This window comes from Columba livia, chromosome 6 (assembly GCF_036013475.1).
Source record: "Columba livia isolate bColLiv1 breed racing homer chromosome 6, bColLiv1.pat.W.v2, whole genome shotgun sequence".
NCBI lineage: Eukaryota > Metazoa > Chordata > Aves > Columbiformes > Columbidae > Columba > Columba livia.
Window position 1 is genome coordinate 20576960 of NC_088607.1, and position 21575 is coordinate 20598534.

Here is a 21575-nt window from a genome sequence, read left to right on the forward strand (position 1 = left end):
CTTTATCCCCCAAAGCAGAACATATAGAGCAGAACAGTAAACCAAAAAGGCCCAGCAGCAGTGAGTATTGTGGGACTGAGATAAAGCCATGGTGATTCTGAACGTCTTATAAAGATTATATTTCATAGTCCTACACGTATGTACTAAACTTATGAAGGTGTTGTTCCTTTCTGGATTGTGTATTTAACTAGATAAATGCACATATCTTGTAGTTAGCAAAGTTTCTCATTCCTGGATTCAAAGTTTACTGGTGACAACAGCAGTGAGACTTACACTGTTGTAGTAAAGCAGCATTTTCCCAAGTACTTGTTTTCCAGAATTCATCTAACAAGTTTTACTGATAAAATAGCAAAGAGCTTAATTCATAACCACCACTTAGTGTAGATCACAGCACATCCTAAAGACCTATAGGTGTAAGGTGTTGGACACATGGATGGTAGTTAGCACGCTTATGCTTACAAAAACTGTCTTTAGTCTCATCTTTCCTTCCTCAGTCAGAGTGGTTGTGCTTATTGTCCAGAAGTTTTGAAAAATCTTCACTTGTGGAGATGATTGGAAGTTGAAGGAAGTCAGTGTATGTAGGAGCAAAGAACTGTGTAATCTCTGAAGTCGGCATCTTTTTTTCCCTCTTTGTAAACACAGTTCTGTGATTTCAGTAAATGGGTAGTTAGAGCTCTGCTAATCTTTGTGCTCCTACTAATGTCCTTGACAGAGACTGCAGAGAGTTGTGAAGAGGTTTACCTCCCTGAGTATGGTTACCTGTGTACTAGTAATGTCTGTAGAGCTGTAGTTTAAATTTCTAAGTAGCAGTCGAAGCTCTTTGAGCTATATAGGCATGTACCTAGTCTACAGTTGCATCTCGTCAGTGTTTAATACCAGAGTCAACGTGGTTGTGTGGTGGTTTTTTGTGTGTGTTGTTATTTTTTTTTTTTCTTTTTCCAGAGCTCTTCTGTTTCATAAATCAGCATGAAATTTCAGGGTATGTACAGTGCCTCTATGAAGAATAAATCTGTTTTGTGGGCTTTTGGTCAAAAAAGAGAGTCAGGTGGGGTATGAGCCATCCTAGTTCTGATAGATATTCTAGATCTCCTGTTTGTGTAAAGGTCAAAGAACATATTGGGGGCACTTCACAATGCTTCATTTATATTTCTCTGTTGCCTATGCCTTGGCCATATTGCTGACAACCTGAAAGACTTTGTGTGCTTGTTTTTGGGGTTGTTTTTCCCAGATAAGAAGGGAAAAAAAAAAAGCTACAGAGTGCTTCTAACATGTCAAGGAAATATCCTGGTAATATATTGGAAAGATAATTGGAAGAGAAGAGCTAAGGGAATATAACAAAGCTTCCCCTAGAAGTTTTGAGAACACCCTTCACTCTTTGTCCGACCTACTTTTTTTACTTTCTCTAAGCAATCTTGTAACTTAAGTGAACAAGCAGATACCTATGATTGATTTTAATTAAAGCTGACTGGAGAAATTTGGCAAGAGCACCTGGACCTAAATCTGTGACTAACTTCAAACAGTATTCCTTTTTCCTCAAAGGCATAATTAACTTGATATAAATAGGAAAAAGCATTCATTTTGTCAAAATGAGAAGCTTTTCTGTGGATTCTTCATTCACTGTTTGCTAAGAATGATTTTATGAAGTTGTATTGACACGTTTACCAGTTTCTGGCTTTCAGTCATATGAATAACAAATATAATGGCAACTGAAGTAAGGGTAATCTCCTAAGCAAAACAAACTGTAGCAAACTTTGAAGATAAAAGCTCAGCACTTTTTATTTTGGCTCCCAAATTTTAATAACTGTGTACATGGAAAATTTTACCCAAATTATAGAAAACTGTTATTCATAAAAAGGTCAAGGAAATACTGGGCACATGTAAAGTTTCTACAGTGGGATCTGCACTTGCGAAAACTGAATCTGTATGACAGCAGCCTTGTTATTGTTAGTGAACCAGTTCCAAGCAGCTTATGAAAATGAGCAAGTCCTCAAGGTCTATGAGTTAAAAATGGCTGTTTGAGAAAGTTTCTTGATGTATAGACTTTAAAGAGTTTTGTGTTTCTGAAAAAACATTAGCAATGGGTGTTTCACCATAAGTAGGATGCTGTGCATCCATGGTGCCCATGATATTTTGGCTAGAATGTCTGTTGATTAGTAAATCAAAGTTAGATTTCGGGGTGCAAGCGGAAGAATCGTATGCTGATTTAATTCTAGATAGGTATCAGGTTGCTCCAGCTTCTGTCTGCAGCCCATTTCCTGCCCTCTCCTCCCAAGAAAAAAACCAAAACATCACACCCGACTGAATAGATGTGATTTCTAAGACTGTACAGCCATGTGTATAATCTTCATCAACTTCAACTACCCAGTGTGTTATTAGAAATTTATCTTTTCTCCTTGGTAGACGTTGGTACAGATATTTGCACTGGGAGTCTAATAATCCTAATAGGATTTTTATTGAAGTGAGTTTTCCTTAAACTAATGCTGTAGGTTGGTGGTTGTTTGTTTGTTTTTTTTGGGGGGAAGGGGATTTGTGTGGGTTTTTTTAGTGTTTTGTTTTGTTTGTTTTTTTTTCCAAGCCAAACAGCTGAAATTACTGTTCAGTGTGCACAAAACTGTTGGAGTTGTAGCTTTTTTTGCTAAGGAGTGTTGTATAGAGGTATTTAAACTTAACCTGAAATTATCTTCTTCCCTGCTTAGTTTCACAGAAGGCCTTTTTCATTCCATGGTCTCTTCTGCTTATTTTATGCCACAGAATTTCTTAAAGGCTCAATATATTGAGCATAGTGTGACAAAATGAATGGGACCTCTCTTCTGAACAGTTTGTGACTAAAAGGAGAATGTTTTACATGGAAAAGAACAACCAAAGGAGGTCGCTTTAATCACAGCTGGCCTCTAAGAAAATGATACTTTTATGCTTTTGCTTTTCTGACTGTTCAATTATTCATTAGGCCATTTTGCCTTGATTGTTTAAGAATAAAAGAGGATTTTAAGGATTTTGGTCACATTTCATTTACATGGATGCAAAAATCATTCCTCTCTTGAGTTCCTGGGAACTGCTGAGATGTTTATGATATAAAGCCTGTCCTTTTTTTATCTCTTCTTGATGTTGTTGTTTGTTCAGCTGGGAAAGGACTAGGTTTGTTAGACTGGATGGTAGACACTGCTTTAAGCTTCTCAGCCTCAGACAGTACTGTGCTTCTCAGCCTTTTTAGTATTGCTTTCTAAGGAGCTGCAGTTTAGGCAGCTACTGCCTCATCTCTCTGGTACTGCAGCCTGTTAGCCAGGTTCAGTCACATTTCTCTGAGACTGAGAGGACTCAAACATAGAAATCCTGCAGGTTTTTGAATTAAGGCTGGGCATAAGAAGAACCTGCAAAAGAGAGACCCTGCTAATTTGCCTCTGTATTTGGAGTAACCAGTCAGCTGTGCAAACCACCTGCAGAGCATATTGCTTCTGGCCCAGCATTGGGGGTAGCAGTGTGAGAGGTGGATGGATGTGTTGTGGGTGAACTTATGATCTGAATGAGTAGAAAGCTGGTTTTGATGGTCATAGATGAGTTTATTCTTCCAGAACTTCTGAGAGCCGAACATTCAGACTGGTGTTCCTGAAAATTCCATTACTCCCCATTGAGAATAGCACCTGTAGCCTATGGGAGCAAGCTCTTTGTGATTTTTCTCCATCCTTGTCCAAGGTACTCCTTTATTAAGAAGAAATGGTGTTCTGTTTTTGTCGTTACATTGGGAACTTTTATTTAATGTACTCTTGAAGTGAAACAGTCTTTCTGGATCAGGCAGTATAATAAAAGCTGCCTTGTTGGCTCCCCTTGCCTAGGGCAGTTCTGTTGATCTAAACAAATGTCCTGAAGGCCAGCTGTAGAAACAAACTAAGTGATTGTCTAGAGGGAGAAAAGACACCAGAGATATGGAAAGCAATAGAACATCTTTAACCCTTCTGCCTCTGCTGTAGCAAATGAAGCCCAGGCTTGCTGCTGCTGCTGCCGCCCCAGTCACTGAGGTCTGGTTTGGTGTGCTGAGGAAGATGCAGTGGGACAATGGTGATTGTACTTCACGCATCTTACATATGCTTCAAGAACAGCAAACAGAGTTGTTGATGCCAGTTCCTCAGTGTTCTGCAGCAGAGGAAGGTTGGCCCTGGCCAGGTCTCAGACCCCACAAAGCTCAGTCCTGTCTGTATCGCTTCAGTTGCTTAATGCATCCATTAATGTAGGATCTTGTCTTTCTTGCTGCTGGGTAATAATGAAGCTGTTTGTGTGCTGGATGCCAGAATGCTTTAAAAAAAACCCAACCAACCAACAGAACCCAAACAAACTGTGAATTACCAAAGGCATTGGAGGGGTTTGTAGCTGTGGATTGGGAAGCAGTGGAGATTCCAGAGCACAAAGTATCTCTGTTGTGGGTGGCTGAGGGAACTGGGGTTGTTCAGTCTGGAGAAAGGGAGGCTGAGGGGAGACCTTACTACTCTCTCCAACTACCTGAAAAGAGGTTGTAATGAGGTGGATGTGGGTCTCTTTCTCACAGGTAACAAGTGATAGGACAGAGGAGATGGACTCAAGTTGTACCAGGGCAGGTTTAGATTGGATATTATGAAAAATTTCTTCGCAGAAGGGTTGTCAGGCATTGAAATGGGCTGTGTTGCCTGTTGTGGTTGAGTTGCCGTCCCTCAAAACGTTTAAAAGACGTGTAGATGTAGTGCTTAGGGACATAGTTTAGTGGTGGCTTGGCAGTGTTAGGTTTACAGTTGGACTTGATCTGAAAGGTGTTTTCCAACCTAAATCATTTTATGATTCTAGCTGCTTGTTGTTGTAAACTTTAGGTATTTTGCAAGTTGCTTGCTGTTCCTCAAATTCTGAGGGCAGCTGAGTGATAGACTGGGGAGTCTCTTCCTTGCTTCGTAAAACACAACGTCATCAGGCAAAACTGGAAAGAATCAGGCTCTTGCATATTAATGTCATCTGTCTAACACATCAAAAATGGATTATTGAATTTTGTAGTATTTCTGCAATTTATCACTGAAGGAGTGACATAAAATCTATTGTGAATTGCTAACCACAGCATAAACCAGATACACTAAGTGGCTACAAAACTAGTAGTGTAGTATTTTGTAGTACTACATTACACAATCAAGTAGTTGACAGGCACTCTGGGAGCAGAAGGGAAAAATAGTAAATGAGGTTTAACCAGGCTGTTTGGAGCAGTAAGCATTGCTGCTCTTGGGACAGTCTTAAAAATAAAACTCTGCCCTGTGTTTGAACTTACAGTTCACAGACTTGTAGTGGTATCAAAGGCTGAAAATCTTTCACCTTTGTCTTGAAAATGTGTCTCGTGTAGGAACATTCGGACTACACAGATGACTGCCCTGATAAAGTGTGAGACTTTTGCCTTAACTGAAAGTGAGTTTCTACTAGAACAGTTTTAGGTAGTTTGCTTCAGTATGTTGTTCTTTTGTGAGAAATCTTGTTAAGGTGATTGAAAAATTTGTTGTTGTCAGGAAACAAAGGGAATGTCTCTTCCCTGCTTCTGGTATTTATTTGATCCTCTATGAGCTGCTATAGCTCGTTAAGCTCCGGAGTGAAAAAATGTGGATGGTTTTCTGTGGGATTAGTGAATTGAATTGACTTGCAAGGTATAGAGAGTCTTGGGAATTGATGCAGAAAAAGGGGCTGTAGGACATGACTGCTGCAAGGAAGAGAAACGGGCTTCCCCTTTAGTGGAGCTGAAATAGCTTAGCCGTTGTGTGTGTGTGGGAGGGAAGGGGTCTTACTCCTGTAGTGTTTTTTTGCTCAGAGTATATTGCTGGTTAAGCAGATGTGGCTTTGCTGGAGTAGATACACCTAGCCATGAAAGAAATAGCAGAACATCTGTAGTCAACTGGTAGAAATTCTCCACTTCTTGCAGCTGTGATCTAGGATTTTGGTTTAGGTTCTGTGGACAAGTGACATTTGGTTATTGTTAAATGTTTGGTGTAGCATCAAAATAGCTGCTGAACTACCAGATTAGATATGAAGATGATAAAATAGTTTGACATAGGGCTCTGTTTTGCTAGTTCACTCTGAAAAGTGCTTACTTAAGCATTTTGAAATTTAACCACGTCTGTCACCTTGGCATATGTCTGCTTGTTCATGTGTGTTTTGGCATGCTTGAGCACGTTTGTAAAATTGACTTGTGCAACAGATTTTTGTTAGAAGTATTTTTTAGACTGTTAAAATACTGTTTGCCAGAAAGTGCTGTGTACTGAGTGTTCTGTGATACTGCTAAATGGTTTCAACTGTTAAAACTTCTCAAGTGTTTTTGTACCTGTAGTAGAACTGTTCTGCAGCAGAGTTTGTAAAGCCACTTTGGGACTGGTATCAACTGTTAATCTTTCCCTCTTAAGAGGCCAGAAACCTCCTTCTTGCCTACCCCTCAATCCTTAGTAGCTACTCCTTGATGGTTCATTAGATTTCAGGTATACCTAATTGTATTATAGGTGAGGCTTTAGTTAACCAGTAATACCAATGGAAATGTCAGAGCTTCATTAAAAAATACTGCAAGCTTGGTCTTGCTGAAGATGGGCCTTCTACTAGTTTGGGTTTTTTTTTGTTTCCTTATTTTAATTTTTTTGGGAGAGGAGAGGAAAACTGAAAACTTGCTTGTGTAGCACTTAAGACTATATTTCTAGAGTATTACAGATGCAAACATTGAAATTCCTTTGAAGAAGGGTGGTTTGGGATAGTCTCTGGCTTGCCTTGGTGTGGAGAGAAAGAAGAGATCTTTGTACTGCCATGAAGTCCTGAAATGTGAAACATCCTGTAATATGTAGATCTGTGTCCGGGGGAACAGGACTTCAGCTGGTGTGTAGTTGTTCCTTGCAGCAAGGTGGTGAAAGAGGACAGAGCTTGGAAACTTGTGCCCAGAGCAACTGTATAAATGTATGGAATCAAAATGGGCTGATGTTGTTCTAAGTTATTGAAAATAAAAATATAGCATGTGTAATAAATTCTAAATTTATTAGTGTTTTGTTCTAGATCTATGTGTTATGGATTTTAAACTGGAAAATGCTTGTATCTTAAGGTTGAAATGTGAGAGTAAAGGATGAGTTGAAAAGTGTATTTCTAAAGTAGGGGTATTTGCTCTTAATATTTTAATGTTCATGTCACTTTTCCAGCCATAACTAATAACGTGAGAAAACACTTCTGAGCATGTGAAAGTGAGCAAACAGCTCCTTGACAATGTCATGTAATTCAAATCTAAAATAACCCTATCCAGTGGTCTAAGAAATAATTATTGTGTGCACTTTGAACATGCATTGTATTTTTTTCGACACTTTCATAAATACGCTTGTTTCAGTATGTAAATTATTGAAAAGTCTTGTTTAAGAGGAGCTACTTGTCTGTAATCAAGCAATGTTTTTCTGGTGTTACTTCCAAGTCGTTGCATGTAAGACCTTAACAGAATGGACAAGTCTTGAGTATGAAGAAGAATTCTGTTGTGTTCTTAAGCAGCTCTTGTGTTTTACACATGGCAAAAACATGCCAGTGTGAATGTTAAAATTCTTGCTATGTGCTCAGTTTCAGTCATGTAGGAATATGGAATTACAGACTTGCAGGGGTCTTCAGAATTTGTGCATACTGTTCTGAAGGCATGACTTTAGGCCTAAATGACTGATTTTAATGCTATTCCAGTTAAAATGCATCTCTAACAATTTCTGGACATATGTTTTCTAACTCCTCAGTGATACAGCTCTCTGGATAAAGATTGTTAGATCCATAAGTAGTTTCCTTATCAGTTTGTCTTTTGGCTCATTCAGATTTCAACCATAAACTTGTTTTTTATGCCTAGGAAGCTTATTTTAAAATTAGCATAGGGATGGAGCAAGAACAGAGTGTTTTTCACAAGCAGAACTCTATTCTTTGTGGTGATGCAAAGTAAATTGTATCATAATACATATGCAGTTTTTAATGAGTTTTATTATTTTGTATTTATTTTACAAATGCCGAGGTTTTCTTGGAATCTGTGGATTTTTAATGTGATTTAATTATTGCAGAGAAATGCAACTTCCAGTTTTTTTAACTGGATTTTTGTAATTATATTTAAAACAACCAAACAGGAAACTTTTTTTCTTGTCCAGCTTGGTGCTCATTTACAGTTTTAATTCGATGCTGGATTCCCCCTCTAAGCCTGTGTGATTCTGGGAGGAAAAGTTAAATAGGATAAAGTGAGGATAGTCTTGATGTGCTGCTGATTCCTTCCTGTTTGTGTCTTGCTTCACTGGATTCAACATGAGGCAGTTGTCTGATGCAGTGTGTAACAACAGGAACTAGATGCTTAAGAAAAAGGAAAATATAATCAGCCATCACTTTCTTTATCAGTTCTTCTGGCTTTCAAAGCTTGTTTTCTCAGTGCTTCCCTGTTATCAGAGATCTTGACAGGTAGATGCAATGACAAGAAATGATTGTTGATTGAAAATTACTGTAAACCAGACTGTTATGTGTGTAAAAAAGGTCAGAAAAATGTTTTAACAGGAAGGTCACTTGTAGGAGCTATTTTATTTGTGGATTAGTGAGTAAACATTTTGAGCAAGGTCAAAGTTGCTTTGCAAAGGAAATAGATTATAGTATTCTAGCTTTCAGCATCAGGATTGAAACACATTTATTTCTAAGATAACCCTGAATTCTGAATATTTTATTTGGAAAAAAAATTGTTTGGTGCCGTGCATCAAGTTTTGCAAGGATTGTTTTCTGGGGATGCCCACAGTTGGTTGTTGTCTAACATGGTGCAGCATTTTGAATTAGATGTATTTGTATATGAAAGTGAATCATAAAGAGGAAGCATGCTTTGTTGCTCAGATGTAACAGTAATGATGTTCCTGTGTTTTATGCTTTCCTCTGAGACCATATACTGGTTTCAGTAGTTGATACCACTTGATTTTTTGCCACTTTTCATAGTGCAGAACTGATGTTCACCTTAAATAGCTCACATATAAGATCCAACCTTCCCCTGCACTTGAAATTTGTATATAGAGAACTAAAAGCAGCAGAACAGGTGAAGCTTGGGTCTGGAGGTGGAGTTCTAATGATTTGATTCTCTTAACACCTAATAAGTAGAACAATGTTGTGATTTTTCTTCAATGTGGAGGAGGTAAATCCTTATTAGGACAGCTTCCTGCTTTGGCTGACTAATTACCTCTGAGTTTGCTGTGCCTTTTACAAACCTGATTGAAGGTGCATTACTTGATTCACTGACTAAACAGTTAGAATGGCTTTCAAGGCAGTCACCATAAAAGTGCTTTAATAATGCAGGCTAAGCCCTACACGCCAGGACTACATTTTAGCTTGCCATTTTGCAACTTTGTTGCACTTCACATATTTCTAAACTGTGTTTGTTTTCTAAACACCTCACAAGCATTGCTGAATGTATGGCTTTGAAGGCTACAGGTTACGGTTTTATGGGTAGTGGGGAGGTGAGTCATAATCTCAGAATCTGAGTCAGTATCTTGTTTTAAAGCTCACAACTAAGGGCAGATACAGGCTTGTGGATGCAGTTTCCAAGTGTTATTGCTAAGAATGCTGGACTCAAATGGGAGTTTTAGGAAAAAATGGGAAGTAAATAAAGTTGCTTGCTTCCAATAATGCTGGACTATATCTCAACAACATCAGAACTCTGAATCATCAGAGATGATTCTTCTGGCAGGCTCCTTTGACTTAAAATTTGGAGTGGGAAGGAAAGCAACTTCAGGTTGCCCATAGGTTTTTGTATAGAATAATCCAAACAATGTCAGGAATAGATGTCTTGGTATGTGCCAGTAACAGCTTTGTAGTCTGTCTTGCTTCAGTTACTTTTCAGGCTCTTCAGTGCACCCACTGGAACGTTTTTGAGTGTCACTGAGAATGTTAATATGTGTTCCAGTGTAGTTATATAAAACTAGCAGGGAAAAAAACTTACAAGTTTTCCACTGGGCTTTTGTAAACCAAAGCTGAATTCAGTGAACTAATTTAATACTTGTCCTTTCAACAGAAAGCATTATTCAGTTCTAAAGTGTAGGCTTCTTTTTAAGGAAATGTGATGTTTTCAGATGGATTTTGAGATTCTGTACCAAAATGCCACTGACTCTTCAGTCCATTTCAATAGATGACTTTTCCTGGGATCAGTGAAACTCATGAATATTCTAAGCAGCAACAAATATATCAAATCTGGTACACTTCCTGCAGTTCAGTGAATGCAACTGGTCAGCTTTCACAGATGCTGTTCCTTAACGGTGCTTTTATAAGGTCTTACTGTTGTCAACAACACATCAGATGTGATACTGTTAGCTGCCAAAACAATGTATTAAAGTGCCCTTCCATCTTCAGTAAAGCTTATTTGTAAACCTCCCATTAATTTCTCTTGGATTAGAATTCCTATGTGAGGTTTATTCTGACATGATATAATGTCTGACCAACATTTTGCCTTCACAAGAAAAAGACTTCAATGAATTTCTACTCAATAAAAGTAAAATTGCATATTTTCACTTGTGCATTCATAAAAAGTGAAATAAGCTTTTGCTTATTTCAGTACACCAAAGAAGAATAAAGAAACAACCAAGATTTGTTTTGTTGGAGGCTATGTTCTGGACAGTTTGTTTTAATGTTATATTTGTTTTTTGGTTTTTGTTTTTTTTAAATCCAATCTTGTAAAAGCCACGAGGCTGCGTAAATCTTTTGTACAGATATATTAATTAAAACCTTCTGTGTGTTTAAACATTTTTCCTTTTAAAATCTGCCAGCTTCCTGGTTAATCATAAGCCAGCTTTGATACAGTGACAGATTGCCATCACTGTTCAAGGCATACATCATCTCCATTTCCACAAGTGCTGGAAGCAATGGAGCTGAACTGCCAGGTAATCCTGGTAGCATTTTGTAATATGTGCAGAGACTGAATGGTTACTGCTATCCATGAAGTCAGGACACATCAGCTATTTCATATTTCAAGAATGGTACTCCAGAATGTATCTTCCTGCGTACCTGCTTTTGGAAAAATATCTCTCCCAGTTAAGTTTCATATATAGCTGCTGCTGCAATTGCAGATTTAAGGCCAAGGCTGTAGTGTAGTATTTATTGTCATCTTGGTCTTTAGAATACTTAGTCTTGTTTTTTTGATGATTTTTTGAACACTTCTCATTCCCTCCTGAAGACAATGTAAAGCACTGTGAAAGGTTTCCTGTGCATGTGAAACGAGCCATTGTTGTTTACATAAGCACACTTTTAATGTATTTTTCTGTTATGGATGGACCTGTTCATTTCACTAATGGTATGCAGTCTTGGAATTGGTTTTAAAGATGTTGGTACCATGGCTTGGCTTTTTCATCAGCCCCTCTTTCCAGGTCATGTGTCAGGAAACACTAGTTTGGGGTTCTGGGTACTTACTCTGCTTCCACAGGGATGGACTAAGATATCGCAAGTTTCCCTGATGGGGACAGAGTTGTGGGACGCATGGATCACAACTAATGCTTACTAGAAAACCTTGTATTGATTAAGCCATTAAGTTATTAATTAGCTATTAATATCTAATTAAGCTATTATTAATAGCAACAGCTGAATTTCATTAATGGCGGGTAACTATTAATGCAGTGCAAGCAATTATTTCCAAGCGTACTTACTCACTTACTGGGTTGGAACAGCAGCTGAGAGGCGTCCACAGACTCGGAGGGCTGTACTGGTGCACCAACAGCTTCTATGTGGGCATCCAAAAAAAAATATCTCTCAAAGTGCTTTCTCTTTCATCAGGTGTGTATGTAATCCTGTACTCCCTGCCTGCCTGAAGCAGCTGCTGCTTCCTTGACCGCAGTCGTCTTCCTTTTTTTATAACAAGCTGTTGTTGCTAGCGTGTGCTGCTGGCCTTGGACAGACTGAACAGAGTCTCAGTGTTCTGAGTTTCTCAGTTCTCCTGGATTCCACAGGACTGCTTGTCTTGAGCTTACAGTTCTTGGGAGACTTTCACACTTTATCAACATCTACTCCCCAGCTTGCTGTTTTTTGGTGGCTAGATCTTCAGCTAGCACAGGAGTATCCGTAGAGTCCATTCACACAGACTTGCACAGAAGAGATTTTTGTGACACACATTTGCTTATTTCCTAAATAACAAAAAACCTTCTGCTAGCTGAAAAGACAGCTTGTATTTGAAAGCTATACAATGTATTTCGAACACTGACAGTTCCTAATTGCACAACTATGCTTCATGGTCAGACCCTGACAGTGCTGGAATTTAAGAGCAACTATACGCTTTTCAGACAGTTTGCGGTTGTTGGAGCATGCTGCTTCTGTCTGGGCAAAGCCAAGAGACTGATTTCTGTGCACAAATGTGAATGCATTCAGTTTGAGAAGGAAATGTATTTTAAAATACAACAAAATGTTGTACATGAAGGATAAATCTGGGGATGTCTTTCCAGAGGAAGAGCACAAAAGCACAAGGTTGGCTGGTTAGTGCTGCTCAAAAACCTCTTCCAATAGAAGTGCTCCATATTCTGCTTGCTCAGAGGTCAACTTGTAAGCATCCTGAGAAATAACCTTACAGGGTACCTAACTTTTAATCCCTCTGTGTTTTTCATAAGTTTCTGGAAAGTAGCTTTCCAGTATTCAGAATAAATGCACTTCTTTCTCTTTCAAAGCACTTGCACATGGCATGCTTTCTGAGAGCTTGTGATCAGAGTCAAATGGTTGGCTTTCTAAGAACTAATAGGGCAATGCAGTTATTTGCTTGTTTGAGTGTAATTGCTTTAGGCACTGGCAAAGGTTATCTTCTATGTGCATGGTCCTTGGTTTTCTAGTCCATGTTATGAGAGCTGAAGGTGTGAAGATTGCAGAAAGGATTATTAGAAGTAATATTCCACAATTTCTTCTTAAATCTGTAAGTTACATAGTGTTTTCCGTCTGTTTTCATCTCCATAAGGTACACTAAAACAAACCCCAGACAAAAGTCCAAGAACTGTTGCACACTGCTAACTTACATTTAAGAAAGTGTCCGATATTACTAGAAGAGGGCTGATATTGCTTAAGTAGCTTAGAATTCAGAAATAAACCAGACTGTTAAGTACAGATATTATTATCAAAGCACCCATAACGAAAGCTGCTCAAGTTAATTATTTGAAAGTATAAGAAAAAGCTAAGGTAGCACACTATGCATTTGTTGAGAAGTAATTCTCTACATTTTTGAGCTTGGTTTAAAGAAATGTAAATAGGTATAAATATCATGTTTATAAGTTGTTAATAGACAAAAAATATCCTTCTCTCTTTTCAGAAACTTCTTTGCTAAAAGGACGAAGGAACTCAAACCTGCTGTCCAAAGTGCTCCTGGATGGAAGTTGTTTGGTAAAGTTCCACCCAGGGAAAACCTTCCAAAAGATTCCAAAATTATTCAGCAGGTGAGTAAGGATCACACAGCTTCAGGTAGAAAACTTGTAAAAATTAATGCATAGTATTTTAGTTCTCTGCTGTTATCTCCATGCTGTTACTGCACAACTGTGGAGTGCTTTGGGAAGACTCTTTATGAAGTTCACTTCTGAGTTACTTTTGCCTGTTTAGTGCAATAACATCATAGTTGCGTATTCAGTTTTTCATCGTCTTCAAACTAGATATTAATCTAGGAAAATTTATCCTCATAAAACATTATTGGGCATTCTAGTGTTACAAAACTGGTTTTGGTGTTGCTTTTTTGTGTGTGGTCGTTGTGGGTTTTTTTTGTGTGTGTGTGTGTGGTTTTGTTTTTTGGTGATCTAACTCATCTTCCCATAGTTGTTCTTGCCTGGAAGGCTTACAATGTGTGTAACTTGTGACAAATCGCTTAGAGTTCTTCCTGAAACATGTAATCCTGTTTCATCTACACTTGTAATCTCACTCAAGGTATTTTTGTTTCAAAATAGTACTGTAGGTTGAACTTGTTTTAGAGTTACTAGGTTACCGCATAAAGGTAATCCTGATTTCCTTCCCCTGATACTGAGTTGTACTTCCATATATTTGTTCTTGCAGAATCTCTGTTTAGTTAGATAAAATAATAATAAAATGGCATAGTCTTCAAAGACAAGCAATTGGTAATGCATCGTTAACTTCATGTTAACATGTGATCCTGAAGTTGAAGGATTTGTTGACCTAAGAAGTATGATTGCCCCTCATGTTGGTGCAAACAGTAACTTTAATCTCTTGAGAGCTTTCTCTTTGTCTCCTTGCTCAAATTCCATATAAGCTGATGTGTTTGGTAGGTACAAATGTAGCTGTGAATGAAGCCGTGTTGAGCGATCTGCTAGAAAGAGCTTCATGGTGAAGAGGGCCTATTGGGAGCAACTAAAGTGCAAAACACAATGAAATGTAGGAAAATTATGAGATTGCAGAAAGTGCTATTTACTCTGAAGTAAACTGGGTGCTTTTTCAACATTTTCAAATACAATTTTTCTTATCTAAATGGTTTCCCTTTTTGGGTGAGAGAGGGCAAGTGTTCTTGCTTAGTCTACTTGCAGATAAATGGTCTTGGCTTTGTGCTATGAAAACACTGTGGTAAAAATCCAGATGTCTCTTCCATCCTGAGGAATGGAGAATGTGTACAATGATACCAGTCATCTGCTTCCCGTTTTCTAGTAATGAATGTGTTTGTGCTGGAGACCAAGTCATAATCTGCAGAAATAGTCTTATTTTCTTATCCTGCTGTCCCTCAGTGACTCTTTTTCTTTTAAACTGTAGTGTTCCCATTTTTTTAACCTCTCTGTAGTGGCAGAAAAGCAAATATATTAAAACAATGTATTATCTCCTAAACTTGATTGAGTTGGTCCTGGCCACTAGTCGTGGTTTCTGTTACAATGGTTGCCAGATTAGGGTCACTATTTGATTTATATAATCTTGAGTAATGTGTCAGTAATAGCTAATATTTTTAGCTTCTAATTTAGCTAAAGCATGTGTGGTCTTTATCTAAAGCATCATGAGCTAAGATATACAGTTATCAAAGAAGGATCCAGACTGATGGTATACTCTGTACAGAGTTAGCTCTACAATACCTGAGAAAATTTGATTCTTAAATTGAGAGGTGACCCTAATGTCTCCATGTGCAACATATGTCAGATCTCTTGCATGTGTATTTAAAATTTACAGTGTATCTCTTTGCGCATATGCCTTTGAAGAAAAGCCAATGGTTTCTTTTCTCAAAAACCTTCAAATTTGCTAAGCTGACGACGGGTTAGAATGAATATAGGCACACTTGGTTATTGAGGATCAGTAGAAAATAGTATCTTCACTTTTGAATGGCTGACTGAAGCCCCTAGACTAAATTCCTCACTATGCAGGACATGTGAGAAGAATATAGGCAAGAATGCAGTTGTGAAGCCTTTAAGAAGTTGGTAGAAATGTGATTAAAGCTCAATATGTTCTTTTCACAAGTAATTCTGTGTGAATACTTCATACCCTATGTGGAGTGTCTACAAACTTCCATGTTGTCTTTCTAAATTGAAGTCAATGGATCAAGTGTGATCTGAAGCACAAAACTCACATTTTTTTTCCCCAATATTTTTTTAGCCGTCTGGTCAGAACGGTGGCTACTTGCTGTTTAGCACTTTTGTAAAATGTGCTTCTAGGTGTAAGACTATGCAAGCACAATGGGCTTAAGCTGTATGCAAACTGCATGTGAGGGAGTTTATGGTAGTTTATTATTAGCAAAAAATCTTGCCATTCCTGGACACTACGGCATTCTCTGTGGCTGGACACAAACTTGTGTGACTTTACTGGTGCCAGTGGCCAGATTTGGCAGGGTGCAAATAAACCCTTGATTAAGGAAACTCAGTAATGAGTCAGCATCCTTGAGATGAAGGATGACATCTCAAAAAGTCTTTTTGCAGGAAAAATTAACTCGCAACAGGAAAAGCTTTGTAATTAATAAGAGGAGGAAATCTTTTGGGTAAAGATAATACTTAATATCAAAGCTTTATGGCAATATTTTGACACTTAAAGGACTTCCCTATTAGTAAAACAAGAAAAAAACTTGCATTGTTGTAGATTATTTATAGTCAAGAGGGTGGTAAAGCTCATGTGCCCTATTTCCATCCTGTTTGATGGAAGCTTCGCATGTTATCTTTTTGGTAAGGATGATGTAGTAAATTGATAATTACATTTAAATGAATGCTTATGGCTCCCAGTCACTGTCTATCAACTAGACATTGCTATATATGCCTCTACAGAGAATTCAGGTGGTGATTCTAATATCCTGAATAACTTCCAAGAAAAGCTGGAAACTTAATTTGGGATGCTGTTGCGGACATTTTTCAGACAGCGATGCTAGCCAGCTCTGCCTTCAGAGACTGTCGAATGAAAGTTCCTGTAAATAATTTTCTTTGCAAGTTTCTTGGGCTGTGTGGAAGATGATAAATGTTTTTGTCGAAAAGCAGCCGGCATGGCTTTCCTGGCCGGGGAGGTGGCGGGGTCCGGCAGGGTCCGGCAGGGTCCCTGCAGCCGTGCTGCCGGCAGCGTGCCTGGGCCGAGATGCTCCAGCTCAAACTGGGTCAGGGGTTGAAAGTTCTTGGCAGCGGCATCTCCCCGCTTGCAGCTGCTGGCACGCTCGGCTCTCCGCGGATTTAGAGCTGCCCAGGCAGGATGTGATTGAGGCCAACTCTTTTGCTGGACATCTCCCTCCTCTGGGCTTCCTTCCTTCGCTGTTTTTTAAAAAGGGAAAATAGCAACTCCTTAGGACTGCAAATGTGAAATGTGTTTGGTTTTAGGAAGTGTGCCTTCTTTCATGAACTGCAGTTAATAACACTGGCTACTATAAGACGTATGTGTTCATTAATGATCAGTCTGGTAAATTCTTTTTGGTCTGTACAGAAATCTGCTTTAAATTAGACTGCTGAAATATTTTAATACAGAAGCATTTAAAGCAGAAAATGACTTGTGGGCTGATGCGTAACATTTTGGTGTGTATTGACTGGAGTACAAGTTCTGTTCAACAATGCAAGCTTGATTTCATTTTTTTTCTTGCTCATGCTTAAAGAAAAGAACTTTAAATCTATGATCAAAATTATTCTGGATATCAAGTTATTAAGTTTAGCTCTTGGGTTTTATTAAAGCACTTTTTGATACTTTCAATACTTTTCGAAAATGGAAGGTATTCATTTTAGACACTCCATTAAATACTAAGTCTGATTATGATGACTAGGTCACTGTCTTACAACTAACCTCTGAAAATATTTTTGGGTGGCTTTGAAATCGGAGGTGGGGGAAGAACACAAAACCAACAACAAAAAACAACCCAAATTGTACTTGAGGGCTAAAAAACTCAGTGTCTTCACTTGTATATTTTTCTGATGTCATTATCTCCAGCCTGAGCTCTAATGGAAAAATTGCATTCACTGAATCAGGAGAACTCCCATGGTCTCTCAGGGACAAGAGTTGTTGGAGGTTTCTCGTCAGAGGAACAGATGCATTTTGAATCAGTTTTCATATGACACAGACCTAACTTGCAATATTAACTCTTCCCTGCAATGTGTTTCAGTTTAACAGTGCTTGCAAAGTGAATATGGCATGGTTGTCAACAAATCTAGGTACTGAATATGTGAAGGAAGTAGGTAAATACAGTGCTAGATGCTTTTTCACAGGAGTGATTCTTAAGCAGGTACTTACTTAGGGATAGCAGAGGGTGACACAGATAAAAGTAATGGGTTTTTCTTCTCTTAAGACGTGAGCTTCTGCAGGTTAAGCAGACTTATGCTACTGAGCTCGAGGTGCTGTGATAGCAAAATCATAATCTAGGTAGGCTGTATGAAATTCCCAAAGGGTAGGATTTAGCAAAAAGATTTGTGTAGTAAAGATGCTGTCTTTTGTGGACTTTTAAAAAGTTGTGGTGTGTGGGGGGGTTATTTTTGGTGTGTGTGTTTCCTGTGGTGGGTGGGTCCTTGTGTGTGGGTGGTGGTGGGGTTTTTTTGTTTGTTTTTGTTTTAATGTAGCTTTTATCCTTCTGAGCCTGGTATGGTACTTTAGTGCTGAAAAGGAGAAAACAGCAAGGGAGAAGAAAGCCTTTAAAATGCTTTTTATTAGTCTGGGCCATGCATGGTACAAGAACACTGCAGATGTGTTCAGAAATAATGTTGAAGGCATGATAATTTTCCTTCTTCCAGGTGCTATAATGTGATGCATAAAAGCAATGGCTTTTTTTTTTGTCTTCCCCCTTCCCCATCTTTGTTTGGCTTTTCCATGAGAAATGAAAGCAAGGTCTTCAAGATTAATTTTCAGAGCAAACAGTTTCTGTTTTCTTGTGTCAGCCTATAGAAAATGTTTTGTTCTTTTCTTTTTAACAGTTTATCTTCCAAGGCCGGTGTCTAAGTAAGTTTAATTTTTATGTGTGATCTAGACTAGGGAGAGACAGTGTATCAGGGAACACCATCTGTCATGCACTTGAAGTGCCACAGTAAAAGATCTCCTTTCGGACAGAGGTGCCGACTGTAGAAAATATACAGCTTCAGTTAAACCAGAAAAATAGTCCAATAGATGTCTATACACATCTTGCACAAGGGGGAAGTCTTTGTATGTGTTTTTGTATGTTTTGAGAGCTGGAGAAGGAGGAGCAGCCATATCTATGTTTCTTCAAACACAGAGTATAAATACTCTACATATGAATTGAAATTTTGGCTTACATGTTGCTGTATTGTAATGGTCTTTTCTGTCATATATTCACTAAGGCTTTACTTCTGTTTCTCTCATTAGGATGACAGTTCTGGCAGTGTTGCGTCAATATCTGCTCTCAGTCTATTAAACACAGGGGTATGAAATTTAATATATTTTTTTTTCTAGTTGTATTCAATGCCATGCATGGGACTATGTAGCACTCATTAAAATAGAACAAACATCACATTTTCACATTAGCATGAATATTTTATGGTACTAACCATCAACTCATTAGATACCATTAGTAAAATAAATAAATAAACCTCGCACATGAGTCTCACTAACAATTTAAAGTGATAGAGTATTATTGTTTGTGTTGCATGTTCTTGAATAGCGGGAAATAGGTAATGCTAGAGCTTGACGTTAATCTACTTTCTATGTTTGCTGTACCAACTTGCTTAATGGTAAAAGTTGTTAAAAGGCTTAATTTGTAATGTTTTTGAAAACCTTGTATTAGCTTTGAAAACTGATATCCTAGAATCTTTTTTTTCCCCCGTCACTAAGTCACACAAGCTATTAACAGCGGCACTTTAGAACTCCAGAGGCTTTTAGTCTCTATTTCCAATAGAAAATTGGAAACCTAGAAATGCATAACTACCGAGACTTGTTAGATGCTGTTATGTCTTCTAATTGCTGTGGCTGGTATCCTTCTGGAATTGGCCCAATGCACATGCCTGTTACTTTGAAAACTTTTTATGCTGAACAGGAATATTCCTGTGTTGAACAGGAATAGTACAAGTTTAGCTTTTTAGTTCTGTGGGTCTGTTACTCTGGCTTTGTGAAGTAAAGCAGTAATGTGACTGCTAGCTGTATGTGATACCTGTGGTTCATGTTACATGGTCCAGCCACTCTCAGCTCTTCTTTATTGCTGTTTTGTAATAAACAAAAGATGAAACTTGATGCAACTTGTTAAATGCCCAGTTGAGGAAAAAATAAAGTAAATGAACATCTTAAGATGGATGATGTTACTTTTGAAGGTTGACCTAGAAACTCTTCACTGTCTGTTTGGTTCTTCTCTTGTACTATGTGAAGATTAGTATTTTTCCCTCCTTCAATATAGGTTCTTCCTATATCACCGGCAAGTTAGGAGAGAAATTACTGTTCTGTCTGTCCTTATAGCATTTGGCATTCTTAGTTCTGGGAAAATGTACAGCGTGTGACTCACAGAATTTTTCACTGGCACTTACTATTACTATAAACACTTCATTTTTAATCACCTTGTAACCAGTTCTAGCTCAGCAATTTTAACATTTAACCTGAAGGCGACACATGATGACACTGGAGTGAATCCTTACGCATTAGCAGAAATCCTTCTTACATAAAATTTCTTACTTTTTATTGAAGTGATTTAGATGGGTACCTTCCTAAGCAATTATATTAATGTTTCCATTCTTGCATGATCAACTCTGCTTGAAATGAAGGGAGATGATCTCTCTGATATTTCTAGTTAGCTGTACAACACTGTGAAAATAATCATATAGATGTTTTTAGACCCCCATCCGCTCTGGAGTTGCACACGTGTGTAGAGAGAGGTTTAAAACAACTTGCAGATTATACGGCACTCCCCATTGTTTCCTTGACAGCAGTCATGATTGCTTGAACAAAACCTGTTTCAGTATCAGGTTTAGAATTTGGGGGTAGTAAAGCGTGTGAAGAGAAGCAGTAATATACGGGGTGTATGCTTTGTTTAATAGGAGTATTCATAAGCCTTGACATACTGGAAATAGAGGCAATCCTTAAGGTAGTGAAAGTTAATTCAGTGTTGCCTATTGGGTCATTTTCTTCTCCAGCATACATAAAACATAATTGGGTCTGGGGTGCTTAATCTGTATTATTGGTACTTTCAGGACTGTGGGTACTCTCACAATCCTTGTAATCCAAGGCTTTTATCACTCATTTCCAGGAGTTCAGCTATCGTTGTTGGATCCTAGGTAGATTAAAATTTATCCCAGCAAGATGCATGTAAAATTCCATTGTCAGTATTTATTGCTTTAAAGCTGTATGGTTTGGGGACTGTAGATGCAAGTTTATCTTCTAAAATTGAATCATTATGTGCACACTTGGCTACATACTCTATACCCACAAGTGTGCCCTCCTTGGGGTCAACTAATGCTTTTGGAGTGCTGCAATGCAGCTGGTTTTCTTTTCTGTAAGTTAGTTTGCTTAGATGCTGGAAGAAGCAGCGATGCGCAGTTATGGTGTATGTTACACAGTGTAATCCAGTACTGCTCAGAGAGATTCAAAATAGCCCAGAGTGGTCTAGCTGTCCTATATGGTTCTACTGAAGGAGGATGAAAGAAACTTCAGTTTTTTATGTTTTCAATGTAGATATCAAAAAGGTGCAGGCAATAAAGACCTGTGCAGGCTTATTATTTTTCTTTTGTTTAAAACACCAGAATAGTTTGTGTGTATGCCAGTTTTATTTCTTTATTAAAATAAGTTACAAAAGACGTTTTTCCCCAGCCCCATTCATGTATTACTTGTCTGAAGGTTAATATGTTTATCTATATTTCTGTAGGAATAAATACAGGAAATACAAATCCCTCCATATATTAAAGTGCTTTTAAATATATTGTCACTGTGTTTTTTGGGAAAAAAGTGCTTTTGGCCTGTTAACAAGTTTATTAGTGGCAGTAGATTAGACGATGCAGTTCCAGCTTTAATAAGGAGAGAACTATACTTACTTTGTATTAAAGCTGAGATTTGTTTTTCTTTATCTATTTTGGGATTGTGTTGTGTATCTTTTAATGCTGCAATAACAATATTTTTAACATCATTCCTTAAACTACTGAAACCATATGTGTGACACTTTTTGTTTTGTTTTGTTTTTTTTCTTCCCCATAAACAAGTCTTACATAGTCTTGAATCTTAGTTTTCAACAATTCTATGCTCTGGCATATACCTTGCATGTT

The 21575-nt window shown here is 38.0% G+C and overlaps 1 protein-coding gene across 4 annotated transcripts in view; it reads left to right on the plus strand.

Annotated features, from left to right (window-relative positions):
- Nucleotides 1-21575, plus strand: part of TBC1D12 (TBC1 domain family member 12) — a 45256-nt gene that overhangs the window by 5089 nt on the left and 18592 nt on the right. For 2 of the 4 annotated variants that reach the window (XM_021288361.2, XM_065067463.1), the window contains exons 2-3: nt 13271-13394; nt 18703-18759. In XM_021288361.2, the coding sequence (XP_021144036.1) occupies nt 13271-13394; nt 18703-18759 (181 nt within the window). The remainder of the gene's footprint in view (nt 1-13270; nt 13395-18702; nt 18760-21575) is intronic. The other 2 variants (XM_021288363.2, XM_065067464.1) reach the window with 1 other exon arrangement.